This window comes from Rhododendron vialii, chromosome 11a (assembly GCF_030253575.1).
Source record: "Rhododendron vialii isolate Sample 1 chromosome 11a, ASM3025357v1".
Lineage (NCBI taxonomy): Eukaryota > Viridiplantae > Streptophyta > Magnoliopsida > Ericales > Ericaceae > Rhododendron > Rhododendron vialii.
Window position 1 is genome coordinate 37651841 of NC_080567.1, and position 20655 is coordinate 37672495.

The following is a 20655-nucleotide window of genomic DNA, read 5'->3' on the forward strand; positions in this document are numbered from 1 at the left end:
GATTACAAGTCTTTTACAAAGAAATTATTTCCACCATGTTGGCAAATTATAGTCACTTTGTTGGGCCGGATCCAAGGTATTGGAGTACATCTCAACAAATTAAAGCCTTAGTTATACATGCAAAGGTCATTATTTTCCAAACTGGGCTTTCGCTTGACTTCATTAGTTTGGAAGTGAATGAAGAAAATAAGTTATTGAGCTTCATAATTGGTTCGATTGAAGCTTGTCTCAAATGGAATCCGATATCGGGGGGGGGGGGTGGAATTTTCCAAAAACTTGAGGATCCATCATGAAAAATCACTCCCACCATCTCTTCTAAGTAAGCATATTAATTAATTATTTTAAATTTGAAATGCAGTCTAATTAAAAACTTGCAGAATTAATGATATTTTTCGAAAAATTGTGTTTTGGAATGTACTGCACTAAAAATTGAGATGCATAGGTAGCATCAAAATATAATCGAATACACCAGGGTTTTAGAGAACAAGTTCGAAATCATATGATCATTGATATCCATTTAATTGTCTGTAAATTTTTTACTATATAAAAAAAAGATAATATATAATTTGGAAGTTTATTGAGACTCCCGATGGCTTTGGCTAGTTCCGTCCCTGATTGTTTAGCTATTTGAACAGTTAGACTCGCGTGTTTTACTTGTCTCCATATCAATAAAACATTTCGATGAAAACCACCAACCACTTCACTAAGAAATTACGAGGCGTTGAAAACGAAAATTTATTGAGGAATTTCGAAGAATGCATCTTGAAAGGCTAAGGTAAGTGGCGAAATGAAAGCTCGGAGTCCATACCCACCAATTACTACTACTCTCTCCGTCCCTTTTTTTGTGTCCAGTATTCCATTTTGAGCTGTCCCTTAATAAGTGTCTATTTTGTAAAGTTAGGGGGTAAAAGTTGATGCATTGTCTATTTTGTCCCTAAAAGTAGATTTTATTTTGAAAAGTAGTGAGTAAAAGCGTAATGATGATGGGTAAGTAGGAAAAGTGGAGGAAAAAGTTGATGTGAAAGGTGTAATGATAATGTCTTTTTAATAAGTTAGAGTTACGAAGCAGAACACTTAAAAAATGACGGAGGGAGTACTAAATTTCTAGTGTGAAAGGAAAGAGACTGGTAACTCCATAGCGCATACCAAGACTTTTGGCAAATTTTGATGGGTCATGTTGAAAAGATGAAAAAAGAGTGGATATGAGGTCACTTTCATTCGACTTAATTTATCGCTTTTAATGAAGTACTATGTGAAAGACAGTTGTGATTTGACATCAACTTGATTTTATCAGTTATTAATACTATGAAATAAAATATCTGACAAATTTTACATGCTACTCTAAAGGCAACTTCACGTTATATTTCCATTTCAGGAGTATCTAATAATAACAACTACGAGAGGTAAGATGGGAAGTCAATTTCTAATGCGTTGTTTGGTAGAGATTGATTTGTACCTGTAGACACCCCATTCTGGACCGTCCGGATAATGTCATTTGTCGATCTTTTATTTCCCCAATGATGATTATAGTCGAAAACAGATCAAGGACAAGGGTGTGCTTAAGCCTTGAGCGCCCAAAACCCATTTCAAACCCTTCAAACCAGAGCCAAACGGCCCCAGCAAAACCCAACTGGCATACGCCAGTGTCTTGGTGACGTACGCCAGTAAGACGCCACGTGTCAGTCATCGACCAGTGGTTCAGCTTATACTGGCGCACGCCAGTAAGAAATGGCGCACGCCAGTCAAACCCAGTCAAATCAACTTTATTCAGCCACTTGGGCGGGACTTTTGTGCCACCCTGACGTCGGCCACAGTGTCCCTGATGATAGCTTTCGGCCGGGGCGTCCCCTCTCTCTCCTACACCCCCCATCAACTAGTCCCATGCATTTAATGCATGGAAGGCCTCTTTTGTTCCTAAGACCAGCCAAACAAGGCCTGGCCTTAACTGATCTCAGTCCATTTCCCTCTTTAAATACCCCCCCTTGCATTCATTTGCAAGGGGGTTAGCCACATTAAGAAAGTGCCATCTCTCTTCTCCTCCTTTCTTCAAGCCTTCTATCTCCTTTCATCCATTGAAGGAGAAGAAAAGGTCATATACTTCCACACATCCTGCTGGAACCCAGTCATCATATAAGCCACCATCTTCAACCCTCAAGTTCAAAAACAACCACCAAACCACAATACTAAGAGGTATACCACCTTTGTGTTCTTTTCCGTTTTCAACTCCTGAGGGGGATCAGTAAGGCCCAGGCTAGTAGATAATACTAGTCCTGGCCTTAAATAGATAAAATACAGCTATCGTATGTGATGATACATGGCGCACGCCAGTCTACAAAGGCCGTACGCCAGTCATGGCAGTATGGGCACAACTGGCGTGGGGATCATGGATCGTCATTCCTTTTGTTTTATCTTTCTGTCGACCACCTTAGCATGCTAATAACCAGTTTACTGCTTTCCATATTTAGAACTGTTTAGTGGTGGCATTCTATCTTGTTCATTTCTGTCATGTAAAGGCCTCTGGGATCCTTCTGGTCATGTTCCAGAACCCAGATGATGCAAAGCCAAACACTGGAATCAAAGGCAAAGTGGCGTACGACAGTAATATACTGGCGTACGGCAATAGGCTTCTGGGTCCAGTGACTGGCCCTTGCATCTGAAGCGTAAGCTAGGCCTATCTTCTGTCCCACACTGTTTTGGGGTGTTCTGCTTTCTTTCATGGCCTAAGGCCATTCATTTTGCCTGTGACTGTGTATATTCTGCTATATTAAACTGCGTGGTTTGCCCTGGGTGTGCGCTGGTCCTTTTCCAGAGCCCAGAGGGTTGCAAACAAAGACTGAGAGATCCAACAAGTGGAGTACGCCAGTTTATATGTGGCGTGCGCAGGTTGTATCACCATGCAGTGGCTCGACCAGTGCATGCTGGCAGAATCTGCTCACGTCACCTTGTGACGGCGTACTGCAGTTTGCTCGGGATGCTCAGTGCTTGTTCTCAATCTATACTTAGCATCGCAATCAAATCATTCATAAGCATTTTTGTCACATAAACTGCAATTTGTTACCGCTTTCGTCCCCATTAACTGTTCCCCCGCCCTAACTGGCTAAAAGAAATGATAAAATGAGAGAAAAATGCAAAGGTTTTCATGAAATGCCCGAGTAGAGACCGATCTCCGGATTGGGCGAGAGGGGGTGCCATAAAACCCTTCCCCTCTCGTAACCTGGCTCCCGAACCTCAGATATCGAAGGTGACGACGGACCGGTCTGCGCCTTTTCAAAATCAAACAAACGTGGCAAAAGCGTTTTCGAGTTCGGTTCCTTGGGTGCTCTCACCGCTAAAACCCGAGTGGCGACTCTGAATCGAAGCGTTTCGCCGCGCTCTTCCAACAAAAGGGGCCGCGCCCGATTTTACAAATAGAATTTCCGGGGCGCGTGCCCACAGTGGCGACTCTGCTGGGGACATTGCGTTGATTGATATTTGGCGATTAATACATAATTGAACAATTCTCAAAAAGTTTGTCAAAACAGTACGCTCCGCGCTACTGAAGAACGGAATGGTAACGTAACAGGATCTCAGCATCCGACCAATCCGAACTGGGGCTTTTACTATTGTTCTCTTGTGTAGTTTTCTCCAAATATCAATTAACAAAAGTGAGCCGAGCTTCAAAAGGCATTTGTTTTCAAAAGCGTTGTATCTCTCTCTCATTTAATCATTCTTCGGCGTTCTCCGTTCGTATCGATGGTTGGTCAGCCCCGTTGAGGTGTTTTGGGTAACCGGCACAGTTTACTGGAGCCCGGGGTCCTCGAACGCCCAACAACCTTGGACGATGATGAGTCGTACTACCGTTCGACCATTGCTTTGCTCCACGCGTTGCAATGGGAGGTATATCGCGGCTCTAGTCAGAGGAACCCCTTTAAGCCAAAACCGGCCTCTACAGCGTGTACAAAGCACTAGAACCTTTCAACATAAGACAGGAACCCGCAGGGTAGGATTACTTGTTTCTAACCCCATATCCTGTCTATGTGTTACCGCTTTCCATATCGCATGCTTGTACATACATTCATGATCGTTTTGCGTAGGAGCATGCTAGGGCGGCTTTTAGGATGTCTTTTGTCGAGTCTGTCTTGCGCCCACTCGGCATTTGCCTTGGACCGATGACGAGTCGTGCATCTCGATGTTGCACGTTACCAAAATTTTCAAATCCTTAATCAGTGAGGCTGCGGGAAATCGATACTTCCTAAGTCCTTGTCTAAAACCCCGTCGAGATTTCAAACCAAAAACTAGGAACAACGGAGAGAATGGCATGGTGCTTACACCACTCAGGCTCTAGCACAGTGCTGCTCATGCCACTTTGGTTACAATATCATGCCATCTACACCGAGTCATTCCGAGCTCAAAACTTTGAAACCTCGAGAAGGGAGAAAGTCAAAGACTTAGGCCGTTTTGGCATCCCTTAGTAACATTCGATTCAATCAAGGATACACCGTCAAAAAGAAAATCCGAGGATTCCATGGCAACTGTCCGAGTGTCGTGAAGCAGACTCCCTCTGGTTCTAGAGTCTAGGAGGACACCGACGACAATGACATGCGCATTGCATTCCTTCAAAATTCTTTCAAAAGCTTGCTGCAGGAACGCCACTAAGTTCTCATTTACTTTACTGTCAAGAGCTCTAGGCCATTTCACTGAAGGAGAGAGCCAAACCTACTTGGGAGCGTCTGCCAGGGCTATTTCACTGTCACTTCCAAAGCCATATCGCCCTCCTCAATCATCAATCCAAAATGGCAGCACAAACAGAGCTGGCTGAGCTGAAGAGGTTTGTTCAAGAAATGAACCAGAAAATGGACAAACAAATGGCTATGGTCCAGGGATTGGTTGACCTCTTTACCACCATAGCCCCGCAGCCAGATATGGGGCTAATCAAGGAATCCTCTCAGGCCCACCACACTCCTGCGGTCGGAACCAAACAGTGCTCGAAGGACATGTTCAAAGACCTGGTTAAGTTTCATGAAGCCAGGACTCACTCGAAGGAGAATGTTAGATCCTTGTTCGAAGCCAACGCCGAAAGGGAGGATATGCGCGGCAAAGAAATCAATCCCAAAGGCAAAAGAGTGCATCATGTTCCTCAATTTGGTTGTCGGAACCCACCAAGGACCTTTTCCCGCTTCTCCACACCTTTGTCCTCGGTTTATGAGAAGCTCCTCGAAGCTGGCTTCCTCAAGCCACTCCTTCCAACTCCTTCGCCTCGAACATTCTCGGCATCCTACAACCCAAACGCCTATTGTGCTTTCCATCAAATGCCTGACCATCTCACCGATGCCTGCTTCCGCCTTAGACATGAAATTCAAAATCTCATTGACAATGGCACCATTCAAGCTCCACTCCCATCAAAGCCCAGCGTCATATCCAACTTCATGCTCCAACACGGTTCCAACCCATGTGTTAACCAGATATCCATCAACTCTACTCAAATCAACTCAAGCTCCACTCAAATCAAACCTAGCTCCACCATATTCAGCCCAACCCTTTTCATTAGCCCAGAAAATCAAACCAAGTCAATTTTGTCTCTCCCATCCGAACCTGAGGTTAACCTGATGGCCATAGGTGCGGTCGAGGTCCTTACCGCTGATACCTGGGTTGACAGTGATGAGCAGTCTACAAAGGAGGAACCCAAGAGGAAGCTTAATCAATCAAAGGAGAAAACGAACTGGCTGAGATCCTTCAATCATGAGAATTTGGGGCTGTTGTTCAAGGAGTTCTCTCAAGTGGGTTTGGACGAAGAAGCTGACGAAGCCGAAGTGCTGTTGCTTGAGCCTGTTGTCCTCTAGCTCCCACCTCTCTGCGAGGAAGTCAAGGGTAACTATAAAATTAGCATTTTCAAATCGCGTCTCTTTTGCATTGACACTTTCGAGTCTGAGTCTAAAGCAGTGTCTGTCAAGTCATCTAAGTCTAGCTCTGAGTCAGAGTTTGTGCCTCTTGGCCCTCCACGTCGTAGCTTTTATTCTCAATTTGAGTCTTTTTGTTATACTTGGCAATCCCGATGGGTTTTATGATGTGCATTATCCTGCTTTTAAGTACTTTGCTGGCTTTTGAATAAACCGTGTCGATCCCGACGACGAAGGGATAGATTTCGATGGGATCATCCCCAAGGAAATGTGTTCCCTCGCCGAAAGGGAAGACGAAAGGCATGCTCAGCCTCTAAAAAGAAGTAATTTCAAATAAACTTGAAAGATGGGGCAGACCCTCGGATGGTTCAAATTGGTTCGGCGCTGTCCCCATAAGAGTATTGTTCCCGTTCAGACTTGTTCAAAGAATTCAACAATATCTTGGCATGGTTTCACAAAGACACGCTTGGCGTTGATTATGGGATAAAGAAGTATCAAATCCCCTGCCGCCGAATGCCAAGCCAGAAAGCAGAAGCTCAGAAGGCTCCAGGCCTCGTACCATGTTCAAAATAGTAACAGCAATGTTCCATCAAGCGCACATTAAAAGGGTGCAAAAGTGGCCTGGAGCGAGGCATTTCCAATTGTAGCAGTCAGGACCCTTTCATTATCAAAGCCGTTCTATCTGGTGGGGCTACAATCAAAGATCATCGACCTCGACGGCAACAAATTCAATACCTTGGTCAACCTAGATCAACTCAAGCGTTATTATCCCTGAGAGGTGCTCGTTGGATCGAAAACCACAAGGGTGGGCGTTTCCAAGCAAAAGTTGGAGCAGCCTGCTAGACCGAAAACCTATGAAGGCGGTCTAGGCAAAAATGAATTGGCAAAAAGTTGAAAGCTCGCTAGACCGAAAACCTGAAAGGGCGGTACTGGGCAAAAGTTAGAGCATAAAAGGAGAGGTAGAACACACGAGTGAACCTTTGCCTGAACTACGTTTTGACCTGATTCCCAGAAAGGGATACGTAGGCAATCTCTCTTCGAGGCTCGGTCATACTCTATCAATTGGATCCATGGTTGACGTTTTGGTGCACATCAAGGGTCAAGAAAAGTCGAGAACAAGACAAGCTTCATTGGAGAAACAGACAGGGGAAACCATTCGTCTTTCAAGTTTAATGCAAGCTGCTACTTCGATTTCAAGGCTGAGCAAAAGTCTTAAAATATTTTGAAGCATCAAAAACAGAACGAAATGCTTATGAGGCCTAACGGCTCACGGTTTATTCTAAGTTCAGCAACGTCTATTTTAAGCGGCTGCAGTAGCTTTGCAATCTCGCGCGTTAGTTTGAGGCTCACACGCACTTGTACAAAAGTGATGCGCGTTGATCTCAAGCATGCGCGCGCTTATTCATTTCCTGCATCAGACAGCAGTAGGCAGCCATCACGCCTAACAAAGATTTTTGGCCGCTCGGGGGCACATTTCAAATTCAAAGCACCTCAAATCTCGTTGAAGGGGCTTTTACCAAGTCTTGTCATGCTGTGCAAGTCATATGATCCTAATGTGGCTGCACAGGGGTGTCGGTGTCAGTCCGGGCCTATATGAGTCATCATTTGTGTCTTTTGTCTATCTTTGCGACACTTTTCAAGTTTCTCAATCCATTGTCATGTCAGGATGTTTTTTCTAATTTTACCGATTTGTACGGGTCAATGTACATTTATTGGATCTTATGCAAGTGTCAGTTTCACCTGTCTAAGGGATACTGTGAATTTTGGCACATTAATGCCCAAAATTTCATTGTTTTCCATATGTTTAGGAGTCCGTGACATATCCGGGGCTCTTCTTCCTTTCTCATTTGAGCTAGGCGAGTCTGTACATATGTGTGTGTTTGTCGATTCAGTTCGCTTGTCAATGCAAATTAGATATTAGTGATTGGTTTATGCATTCTTTTAGACATTCTCAAAAGAGAGTCAAATAAACTGAAAAATGCAATTTACATTGCTACTCTACCATCTGTGGTCCACAAGCAGTGGAGTCTTGTGAGCAGCGAGGGCATGTCGGCTCAAGGCCAAGTAAAGCTTATCTATGGGGCTCATCCGCCCCAGCATCAAAGAAAAGGGGTACGTCGACCCAATGCCACTCCTAAATGTCAACTGAGGCATGCTGGCCCGCTCAACGTCTATCTAGAAGCACGTCTCAGAAGCAAAGGACAGTGAAGTAAAGAGGCTCAATGGTAGTCCTCAGTGGTAGAGCTCAGCCTCGTTCTCGTCGTTGTCGTCACTCTTGATCTCTTTGAAGTACCTGGGGCTCCTCTCCCATCCTCCTCTTCTAGGGAGGCTTTCGCTGACAAGCTCTCTCACTCTCTCACTCTCTCTTAATCTCTCAGACTTCTCTCTCTGGGCCTCTAAAAAACTCTTTGGCGTGAGCCACCCTTTCTATGGGCCTTTCTTTCAACTGCACACCTCTAGCCACTGGTTATCTATTGCTCTCGTGTCTCTGAGCTGTGGCTAAGGTGACAGTACCACTTTCTGTAACTCTTGTTTATGTGGCCATCCTAGGCCATCAATCCTCTAGAGGCCGCTCTAGTCTGCCCTTGCATTTTCAATTTATGCATTCAATTTCGTACATATCATTGCATATTGCATATCAACTGTTGAAAACAGGGAAAATCTATCCAGCGTCAAAGCATGCCTGTCCAGTATCGAAAGCAGCAAGTAATCAGGATTTTGGGGGTTCATACCTGGGATCTAGTCACTACTGGAACTGGAGCCGAAGCTGCTGCTCTGGGAAAGTGCAATTGTAAGGAGGGTGCCACATGTTATTCTCCCTATCCATTTCTCCATGGCAAATGTCAAGCACACAGCCTCACTGTCCCACTCCACTAGCACTTGGAGCACACTTTGGCAATCAGAATACAATTCAAAGCAGCAATGGCTTGTGCTACCCATTTCAATCAAATCAACGACGATCAGCCATGTCATCCCTCTCAATCAAATCAATGACGATCAGCCATGTCGTCCTTCTCAATCAAATCAACGATGATCAGCCATGTCATCCCTCTCAATCAAATCAACGGCGATCAGCCATGTCGTCCTTCTCAATCAAATCAACGATGATCAGCCATGTCGTCCCTCGCAATCAAATCAACGACGATCAGCCATGTCGTCCCTCTCAAATCAAATCAATGACGATCAGCCATGTCGTCCCTCTCAATCAAATCAACGACGATCAGCCATGTCATCCCTCTCAATCAAATCAACGGCGATCAGCCATGTCATCCCTCTCAATCAAATCAATGACGATCAGCCATGTCGTCCTTCTCAATCAAATCAACGATGATCAGCCATGTCATCCCTCTCAATCAAATCAACGGCGATCAGCCATGTCGTCCTTCTCAATCAAATCAACGATGATCAGCCATGTCGTCCCTCGCAATCAAATCAACGATGATCAGCCATGTCGTCCCTCTCAATCAAATCAACGACGATCAGCCATGTCGTCCTATCGTCTTTTCAATCAATCAACAATGATCAGAATATCGTCTTTTCAATCAATCAACGATGGTTCAACGAGTCGTCCTCAACAATGACCCACCGTCTCAAATCAACGATGGTTCAACGAGTCGTCCTCAACGATGACCCACCGTCTCAAATCAACGATGGTTTAACGAGTCGTCCTTCAGTGATGACCCACTGTCTCAAATCAACGATGGTTTAACGAGTCGTCCTTCAGTGATGACCCACCGTCTCAAATCAACGATGGTTCAACGAGTCGTCCTTCAGTGATGACCCACTGTCTCAAATCAATGATGGTTTAACGAGTCGTCCTTCAGTGATGACCCACCGTCTCAAATCAACGATGGTTCAACGAGTCGTCCTTCAGTGATGACCCACCGTCTCAAATCAACGATGGTTCAACGAGTCGTCCTCACCGATGACCCACCGTCTCAAATCAACGATGGTTCAACGAGTCGTCCTCACCGATGACCCACCGTCTCAAATCAACGATGGTTCAACGAGTCGTCCTTCAGTGATGACCCACCGTCTCAAATCAACGATGGTTCAACGAGTCGTCCTTTAACGATGACCCACCGTCTCAAATCAACGATGGTTCAACGAGTTGTCCTCAACGGTGACCCACCGTCTCAAATCAACGATAGTTCCCGAGTCATCCTCAACGATGATCCATCATCCATGTTCAACGATGGTCCATCCATTCTGTATGACTACCTCTATTTCAGACCAGCTTAGAGCACATTTTCCAGCAGTCCTATTGCTCTGTCTCGGATGGTCCTTGATAAGGAGATTGGCTCTGATTCCCAACAGATGGAATTTAACCTCCCTGACGCGACCTACCCGTGATTGTTGGAGTTCTTTGTGTGCCGGATAAGGTTTGGTCCCCAACAACGTTCATCATTCCGCGATTAAACCGTTTCCCCAAGCAGAGTCAAATCAACGACGGTCTGCCCGTCCAACTCTCAACTCAACGACGGTTCGCCCGTCCACTTTCAAATCAAACGAGTGACGGTTTGCCCGTCCAACTTCAAATCAACGACGGTCCACTCGTCCAAATCCAAATCAACGACGGTCCATCCGTCCAAAATCAAATCAACGACGATCCACTCGTCTAAATTCAAATCAACGACGATCCACCTGTCCAAATTCAAATCAACGACGATCCACCCGTCCAATTTCAAATCAACGATGATCCATTCGTCCAATCTCAAAAGCAAACAGGTTTTTCAAATTCCATGCATTCTGGATAGCCTCGAAGAGGGTGTCTAGAAAACCTTTGACGTTACTTGTCTCCAGTCAATGGTGCTTCAAGTGCCGTCAAAGGGGGGCTTCTGTAGACACCCCATTCTGGACCGTTCGGATAATGTCATTTGTCGATCTTTTATTTCCCCAATGATGATTATAGTCGAAAACAGATCAAGGACAAGGGTGTGCTTAAGCCTTGAGCGCCCAAAACCCATTTCAAACCCTTCAAACCAGAGCCAAACGGCCCCAGCAAAACCCAACTGGCATACGCCAGTGTCTTGGTGACGTACGCCAGTAAGACGCCACGTGTCAGTCATCGACCAGTGGTTCAGCTTATACTGGCGCACGCCAGTAAGAAATGGCGCACGCCAGTCAAACCCAGTCAAATCAACTTTATTCAGCCACTTGGGCGGGACTTTTGTGCCACCCTGACGTTGGCCACAGTGTCCCTGATGATAGCTTTCGGCCGGGGCGTCCCCTCTCTCTCCTACACCCCCCATCAACTAGTCCCATGCATTTAATGCATGGAAGGCCTCTTTTGTTCCTAAGACCAGCCAAACAAGGCCTGGCCTTAACTGATCTCAGTCCATTTCCCTCTTTAAATACCCCCCCTTGCATTCATTTGCAAGGGGTTAGCCACATTAAGAAAGTGTCATCTCTCTTCTCCTCCTTTCTTCAAGCCTTCTATCTCCTTTCATCCATTGAAGGAGAAGAAAAGGTCATATACTTCCACACATCCTGCTGGAACCCAGTCATCATATAAGCCACCATCTTCAACCCTCAAGTTCAAAAACAACCACCAAACCACAATACTAAGAGGTATACCACCTTTGTGTTCTTTTCCGTTTTCAACTCCTGAGGGGGATCAGTAAGGCCCAGGCTAGTAGATAATACTAGTCCTGGCCTTAAATAGATAAAATACAGCTATCGTATGTGATGATACATGGCGCACGCCAGTCTACAAAGGCCGTACGCCAGTCATGGCAGTATGGGCACAACTGGCGTGGGGATCATGGATCGTCATTCCTTTTGTTTTATCTTTCTGTCGACCACCTTAGCATGCTAATAACCAGTTTACTGCTTTCCATATTTAGAACTGTTTAGTGGTGGCATTCTATCTTGTTCATTTCTGTCATGTAAAGGCCTCTGGGATCCTTCTGGTCATGTTCCAGAACCCAGATGATGCAAAGCCAAACACTGGAATCAAAGGCAAAGTGGCGTACGACAGTAATATACTGGCGTACGGCAATAGGCTTCTGGGTCCAGTGACTGGCCCTTGCATCTGAAGCGTAAGCTAGGCCTATCTTCTGTCCCACACTGTTTTGGGGTGTTCTGCTTTCTTTCATGGCCTAAGGCCATTCATTTTGCCTGTGACTGTGTATATTCTGCTATATTAAACTGCGTGGTTTGCCCTGGGTGTGCGCTGGTCCTTTTCCAGAGCCCAGAGGGTTGCAAACAAAGACTGAGAGATCCAACAAGTGGAGTACGCCAGTTTATATGTGGCGTGCGCAGGTTGTATCACCATGCAGTGGCTCGACCAGTGCATGCTGGCAGAATCTGCTCACGTCACCTTGTGACGGCGTACTGCAGTTTGCTCGGGATGCTCAGTGCTTGTTCTCAATCTATACTTAGCATCGCAATCAAATCATTCATAAGCATTTTTGTCACATAAACTGCAATTTGTTACCGCTTTCGTCCCCATTAACTGTTCCCCCGCCCTAACTGGCTAAAAGAAATGATAAAATGAGAGAAAAATGCAAAGGTTTTCATGAAATGCCCGAGTAGAGACCGATCTCCGGATTGGGCGAGAGGGGGTGCCATAAAACCCTTCCCCTCTCGTAACCTGGCTCCCGAACCTCAGATATCGAAGGTGACGACGGACCGGTCTGCGCCTTTTCAAAATCAAACAAACGTGGCAAAAGCGTTTTCGAGTTCGGTTCCTTGGGTGCTCTCACCGCTAAAACCCGAGTGGCGACTCTGAATCGAAGCGTTTCGCCGCGCTCTTCCAACAAAAGGGGCCGCGCCCGATTTTACAAATAGAATTTCCGGGGCGCGTGCCCACAGTACCAAGTTTTATTTGTTCAACAAAATCAAGGATAATTAAGGATTAAAATTCGAATGAATTCTTATATAGTATCGCTGCCTTTTATACAACGGAGAAAATACATAGGTCACATTATCAAACCAAACAATTTAATAGTTAAAAATCCCCCCCCCCCCCCCCCCCCCCCCACAAAAAAAAAAAAAAAAGAAGAGAGATCCTTAAGAATGATATCAAGTCTTGTGTCTATGGGTGTGGTGAAAATCAAATCAAATCAAGCAATTCATGTTGACTTGTACCCACGGATACCAAAATATTCGCACATTCTTTCTTCTTCTTTTTTTGCAAAACCAATACCTCAACCCTTTTTCGTTTCAATTCAAATATCAGTCGGTACTGGATGGGTTAATATTGGTCATACTGTATTTTTAAAATTTTCTTCTATTTTTGAGAAAATAATTCTATGATTAATTCTTTTGTACCAAAAAATTTAATCATTCCTTTATATCGCAACATATATGGTCTTCATAATCAATACCATGATTATTTTTCAGTGTGTATTTTCATGTTGGTTGAGTGTATTGAGCTTTTTAAGTATAAATATAAGTAAAACAATATCAGTACCCGTACATGCCATTCTAATAAAAATAATAATTTCGGTACCGATACATTATTCAGAATCTTAATTTGAACCGTTTAGTAAGTAAGTGTCATTGTCACTCATATAAAATAAAAGACTTCTTTATTAACAAATTAAGTGGGAGACACCCTGTATTCAAACCCCACCCGCTTCCCCCTTGCAGTAAAATAGGATTTGCATTTTTAAAAAAAATAAAAAATCTCTTTTATTACGTTGTTATTACTATGTTGTTAAACTGGATAAAGAAAAGGAATAACTTCCAAAACAAGTTGAACTTTTCTTCCAATTTCCCCGTAATTTCCTCCTTAATATTTTCCTCTTTAGATCCGCTTTTCAATTTTAGCCTGTAAAAATTAATTCTTCTCGGTCAAAATTAATTTTCAATCTAAACTGTCTTAAACACTTTTAGACGCGCGCGATTGAGCACCGTAAATTTTATTTACGCGTTGCTCCGTAAAGAAGTTTTTGCTCTAATTTATTACCCCTGTAAAAATATTTCACTATTCCGACCAAGAGTTGAGTTTTGTTCATCCTACATTTAAAAAAGTGAACTATTAGTTGAAATGGTGTGGATCTCACCACAAAGTAATGTCATGTTTATCAAAAAATGTATTGTATAATAAGCATGACATCACTTTATGATGAAATCTATACTATTTTATAACTAATAAAAAAGAGGAAAGAGGGTAATGCTCACCCTATTTTATGGTGGGCGAACAAAATTGGACTCTGCAAACACAGTCTACCAGTTCCAATGCGTCAAGAAGCTCTCCTTCTTCCAAAACCCTCCCCATTCTACAACCAGAATCCCAATCGAAAAACCCAAAACCAAAACCCATCAACGGAAAACAAAATTCCACAATGGGCAACACAAATTCAGCCGAACCCCACCAAGAACAACCACCGCCCTCCTCCCTGCCCGAACCCCCCTCCGACTTCACCTGCGAAATCTGCATCGAACCCATGTTGCCACCGACCAAGAAATTCACAAACAACAACCTCTGCGCCCACCCCTTCTGCACCGATTGCATAACCAAGTACGCCCAGGTCAAAATCGAAGACGATCGGGCCGCCGAGATCAAGTGCCCCGGCCTGAACTGCGACAATTTGATCGACCCCATTTCCTGCCGGGCCCTGATACCTCCTTTGCTGTTCGACAAGTGGTGCGATCTCCTGTGCGAGAGGGCTCTGTTGGGGTTCGACCGGTGCTACTGTCCCAACAGGGTTTGCTCGGCTGCGGTGGTGAACGAGTGCGGGGGGACTGTGAGGAGGTCGGTGTGTCCCAATTGCAAGAGGCTGTTTTGTTTTTCGTGTAAGGCGGCGTGGCACGCGGGGTACAGGTGCGAGGAGAGTGGGCAGCTGAGAGACAGGAATGACGTTGCTTTTGGGGTTCTTGCTGAGGTGAATAAGTGGATGAGGTGCCCTCAGTGTAGCCATTGCGTCGAGCGCGTTCGTGGTTGCTCCATTGTCAAGTGCAGGTTCTCTTTCCCTTTCTCTCTCTCTCTCTCTGTGCGTGTGTGAATCTTGAATTGAGGATACTATGTAATGAAATTTGGAATGTGAAACTGGTAAAGACAGGGGTGGTAGTCTTGTGGCTCATGGCTCAGTTCTACAGGGTTTGGGTGGTCAGGAGGTCACGGGTTTGACGTTTGAGTCGTGTTAGTGACAACCTCTCGAACTTTGTCCTCCTTAGAAGCCTTCGCTGGGCTCTGGTCCACTAGCCTTGGATGGGGCGGTAGTTGCTATGGCTCTTTGGTCCCTTCCGGCCCCGTCGTATGGTCACACCCAAGGGAGATTGTTATACCCGGTTGCCCCCACCCGACCCATTTTTGTCTAGTCTCAGTATGAATTTGAGTCAAAGTTGTAAAATTTAGGGAGAGAAACAAGCCTTTGAAAACTGGAGTATAGGATAAAGCATCTCCAGCCCTTATGGCAATAGTTTTCAAATCGTAAGTAAAATGTTATTATTTGGGTTTTTTGGTGGCCTAGATCCCTCACTGCACATAGTTGTATGCATGTATTAGAAAACTTAGTCTATGAAATATGCTAACAACTACTGTAAGGTGATTATTTATGAAATTGTATTGATGTCATTGAAAAGTGTCTGAAATTATGGGAGTTTCTATTTGAGTAGGAACTCGGCCTTTTGCTTGCTCAGTTAACTATGACAAAGAGACCCGCTTGGTTGGCTTGCTTATTTATTTGCTTTATGCTTAATTAACACACCGAATAAGCAAGTAAATAAGTGGTTTTCAAACAAGTTCACGTATTCTACATAGGCGCTTATAACTTTTAAGCGAATAAGGTAGGCAACTAATTGGGCCCGAAAAGAGCAGAAAAAAGACAGGGACTATAGTAACACTTACTGTTACCAAATCATTGAACTAATTAAGCCAGTTGAAGAGTTTGCTTTGAATTCTTTTTCACCATGATAACATGTTTGCTACTTTTTAATGATCTTTGTAAGTTGAGAGAGGAAAAAGGAAAGAACATATCATGACATTTTTTCCCTAGAATTCTGAACTTGAAATTCTTGACCAAGTGAGATACTGAAAAACAAGAGCATGCCTTTTACAAAGTCCTTTCATAAATTCGAACAATTTTCTCATGAAAAGAACTGGAATGTTTCCAAATGATGTTTTCACTTTCTGGAAACATAAGTAACCTGGATTTGAGTCATTTGCTAATCAAAATGGAAAGAATGGGTAGTGTCAATTCTTCTTCTTCTTTTTGTTGTTCATTTTCTTGGAGACCAAACAGCTGAAAGCCTGAAAGGGAAATAAAGTATGTGGGGGAAGAAAAGACTGATCTGATTCTTCCTTGCTTTTTCATTGGCATGGAAGATGTGGGAGCAGTTTCTGCTACAAGTGTGGAAGGAAGGTGCACCGACACTGGTGTGGATGCAACAAAGAAGCTTATATGTGCAGACCTTGGGTTCGTATGGTTTGTATCATTTATGTAATTCTCTTACTACTGTTTACGCTTTGGGGCGATTATTTTCGTTAGCAAGTATGAGCTCATTGTGGACATAACTTATTTGTAAGTAATACTGAGCTTATCGTCTATGTAACTTGACATGTTTGGAGGATACGTGATGATACTGTCAACAGCTCTTTGTAGAGCTTCAGACCTCATGTTTTGGTTTATATAACAGATAATAATATACAGATTTTGAAACTCCCGTTTTAGTTGTACTGGGTTCCTTGATTTCAGTTCTTTCTTTTGTTCTATTTTGAGCTCTTCAACTTGGAAATTTTAGCTCTTGCCTGCTCTAAAGTTGTAGTCATCGACGGCTAGGCTTTTTGTTTTGGAGTGGGATTCCTGTGTGGGGAATTCCTCTTCCTGTCTCAACTCATTTTCAACCTTAGGATGTGACAATTTGGAGGCGTGGAATCTGGTTTACGTGAGATTGAACGAAGTCGCAAACAATTTGCTCCCTAGGTTTTGGCCCCTCCGGCATTTGTTCATTGAATCAACTCTACTTTACTTGTTCTGCCAATTGTCAACTTATTTTAGTTTCTACTAGAATTCAAAATTTATAATCTATATAGTTACAATCAGAAGGGAATGGATCGCGTCAGGACAGAATGGTCCAGTTATGCCTGTTTGTGGGCTCATTCCCTATGTGCTTTGATGATCAAATATGTTCAGTTTTGCGATCTTGTTGAGTATACCAACTTAACCAAAAATCATGTTGATCCGGTATGAGTTGATATGAAAAGAGTAATATGTTCTGATCATTGAAGTGAGCTAAAAAAATGCACACAAACTAGCATAACCGAACAGATCAGTCGATTTTATTTTATTTTTTTTTCCCCAAAAACGCCTTAAAGGCAAGAGATCCATCCCTCTAATCAGAAATCTATTTTCACACAATTTCTACCTCTACCGCAAAGGCACAAACAATTCAAGGTACATTGTGTATTTGTGTGACGAGTAAAACAGGGAAGCTATCTCAAACAAACAACCCAATGCACATTGTGCTAAGTGGTACGGATTATAATTCGGAGACAAATAGTCCCCGCCATTAGAGCATTTTCGGTCATGACTCTTATTTTTCTGTTTGGAACCTAGGAAAAGTGAGGGGAAAGAAAAGAAGAGAGAAATGAGAAGAAAATTTCACTATTTTAGAATTTATTATTTTCTCTTGTTTTTCTATTATATCAAAATAATGGTAAAGAATTTTTTTTAAACTTTCCTTTCTTTTCCCTCACTTTTTCTAAGTACTAAACAAAGCATTAAGTCATAATCAACTTTTCATTACTTTTTATTCTTCATATTCCAAACAAAGTATTAAGCCCCGTTTCGCTAAGATTATTATTTGTTAATTACTTATTTTTTATTTTATAGAGACAAGTCATTCTCTTACAATATCTCACATTTTATATTATAGTAGTTATTTGACAAATCCAAACACTGTCTGGGAGTTCCAATGCGAATAGGAAAAGAAGTCAAAAAGAGTTTCACCTTCTTCCAAAACCCTTCCCATTCTGCAACCAAAATTCCATGCAGTTTAAAAGACCCAAAAACAAAACCCAACGATAATGACATATACTCCATTCATTACTCAAAACCAAACTTCACAATGGGCAACACAAACTCAACAAAACCCCAACAAGAACAACCCCCACCCCCTTCCCAACCCGAACCCGACGACGATCACTTCACCTGCGAAATATGCATCGAACCCATGTTATCAAACAACAAATTCCGCAACAACAGCCTCTGCATTCACCCTTTCTGCGTCGACTGCATAACCAAATACCTACAACTCAAAATCAAAGATGATCGAGTCGCTGGAATCAAGTGCCCCGGACTAAACTGCGACCGGTTGCTGGACCCACTCTGCTGCCGGACCCTAATACCTCCGGAAGCGTTCGACAAGTGGTGCGACCTGCTATGCGAGAAGGCCCTGTTGGGGCTCGACAGATGTTACTGCCCGAACCGGCGGTGTTCGGCCGTGGTGGTGAACGAGTGTGGGGGGGTGGTGAAGAGAAGCATGTGTCCCAATTGTAAGAGGCTGTTTTGCTTTTCCTGTGAGTTGCCGTGGCACGCGGGGTACCGGTGCGAGGAGAGTGGGCAGCTGAGAGATGAGAATGATGTTGAGTTTGGGGTTCTTGCTGAGAGGAATAAGTGGATGAGGTGCCCACATTGTCACCATTGTGTTGAGCGAGTTCGTGGTTGCTCCATTGTTAAGTGCAGGTTCTCTCTCTCTCTCTCTCTCTCTCTCTCTCTCTCTCTCTCTCTCTCTCTCTCTCTCTCTCTCTCTCTCTCTCTCTATATATATATATATATATACACACATACATACATACATTTTACTAGTTATTAAATTGCTAGTAAAATGTCATTGTTGCGTCTTGTGGTGGCCTAGATCCATCACTGCACATATTTTAGATGGTTAATTTATGAAAAAAATTTCTCGGCAAACAAAAAACTTTAATAAAAGCTCGAAAGGGTACATCGAGGGATAAAACAAGAGAAACACAAGGTGCATCCCAAAAGGAATGAAAAAAGAACAAAACAACATCCAACAAAAAGTTGGATGAGAAACACCTCAAATTAAGGTAGATTAAAATTTCAATTTACAAATCCCATCTAAGTATCTCTTAAAGTCTTCCACAGTATATAACTTGAGGTCGTGTTTGGTTCTCATTCACAAAGCCACCCTTATTTTGATTAGATTTGCCACATCCCAAACCCTCGTAGAAGCATTGTTGAGACCAAAGTGTTGCACAAAAGCATGTTTCCCAAATGTCTTTCTCTAAATTCTGAAATCTGTTTGCAAAACACCAGTTAGCAAGAGCCTCTATAGATGATGGGCATACCCATTTAACATGCCACCAATCCAAAATCAAAAGACCAAACATCCCATGAGAATTGACAATAGAGAAACAAGTGGTGGGGTATTTCCAAATGCAGAGAGCAAAGGGGACATACCAATAATTGAGATTCCGTAATGATGTTTTGACTTCGTAGAAACCTTGTTGCCACTCGCTCCTGAACAGCCATCCAAGCAAAAAATTTCACCTTTGGAAGACTCTTCTACAAAGAACCCAGCACTCTGAGTTCCTTGAGTTATGCAAATCCCCATGTCTATAAGCTAATCTCACCGAAAAGCACTTATCCGCTGTCCATTTCCACTGTAAACAATCAGGTTTGGAGGGGTCTAAGGTCATGTTCTGTAACCTCAACAATAAGGCCTCCCGTTGTTGAGTCTCACAGTCGAACAACCTTCTCCTAAACGTCAAATCCCACATTCCATTTACCAAACCACCTCACCCTGTTGATTAGACGCTGAAAACAGCCTTGGATATTCTTCTTTAAGAGCTTTATTCCCCAACCAAACATGATTCCAAAAGGATGTTTCATGACCTGAGTTGACCTGCACACCAAAATCCTCCAGAAAAACCTTTCCAAGGCAAGAATCAAGGTCCCCAATAGAACAAATATCCCTCCAAATGTTAGAAACTGAACCTGACCTACGAATATAAGGCAGCCAACAAATCTGGTCTAAGTTATACTACTTCCGTCCCGATTTATTTGTTCAATCTTGAGTTTTCAACTTATTAAGGAAATCAAATCAAATCTATTAATTTAAAAATCTACATAATTTGAGTCATTGATTTTGAAATCGAACAATCAATTTGGGACATGTATAAGTTAAAAAAGGGACAAATAAATCAAGACTGATGGAGTATTTTCCTTTAGTAACCTTTATCCACAGGGACTCCTTATCTTTGCTAAACCTCCTCCACCACTTTGCAAGGAGTGGAATTGATTTCCGTGGAAAGTGTCTAAATATGTGAATTTCTATGTGACTAGTAACTCGTCCTTTTGCTTGCACAGTTAACTATGTCAATGAGACTTGCATGGTTGGGTTGCTTAGAGCATCTTCAATCATTACCTTTTTTTCATTCAAATTTGGATAGAAATTTGAGTCAAAAACTTGATTTGGGTAACGTATCTTCAATGTTAAACCTATATTTGTATCTGGACTTGGGGGCTGCTGTCCCTTCAAGGGATAGCATCGTGCTGTCCCGGCCGAGGGGGTCCCACTCCGGTCTTGCTTCGACGATTGGAAACGTTCACTTCGTAGAGGTCGTCGAGTTGAACAAGTATGCAAAAAATCAGTTTGATCGGATATCTATAAGTGTCTGATCGGAACACACATAACTTGCTAATAATGGGTTCTAGTAGATTTGATCCAGTGTTTCGGATCCATTCTTTTCAAAACCAAAAAGATTTCGATTAGGCACTTAATGATATCCGATCGAGCTACTTTTTTACATATTTGTTCAACTTGACAAGCTCTACAAAGTGAACGTTTCCAATCGTCGAAACGA

At 43.2% G+C, this 20655-nt stretch overlaps 1 protein-coding gene across 2 annotated transcripts; it reads left to right on the top strand.

Moving 5' to 3' along the window:
* Positions 1-14032: 14032 nt before the first annotated feature.
* Positions 14033-16490, top strand: LOC131307983 (E3 ubiquitin-protein ligase RSL1-like). 2 transcript variants are annotated; one of them, XM_058334758.1, is made up of 2 exons: positions 14033-14787; positions 16153-16490. In XM_058334758.1, exons 1-2 carry the CDS (start codon positions 14171-14173, stop codon positions 16313-16315), a joined length of 780 nt encoding a protein of 259 aa, XP_058190741.1. In that variant the 5' UTR covers positions 14033-14170; the 3' UTR covers positions 16316-16490. The 2 variants fall into 2 exon arrangements, with proteins under 2 accessions (XP_058190741.1, XP_058190742.1); XM_058334759.1 differs by having other exon boundaries at positions 14036-14787; positions 16070-16490.
* Positions 16491-20655: the final 4165 nt, after the last annotated feature.

Bases quoted from the DNA above. Each gene is read 5' to 3' on its own strand.
- LOC131307983 (XM_058334758.1), top strand. From the start codon at position 14,171: ATGGGCAACACAAATTCAGCCGAACCCCACCAAGAACAACCACCGCCC. The intron at 14,788-16,152 runs GTTCTCTTTCCC...TTGGCATGGAAG, and splicing joins TGCTCCATTGTCAAGTGCAG to ATGTGGGAGCAGTTTCTGCT.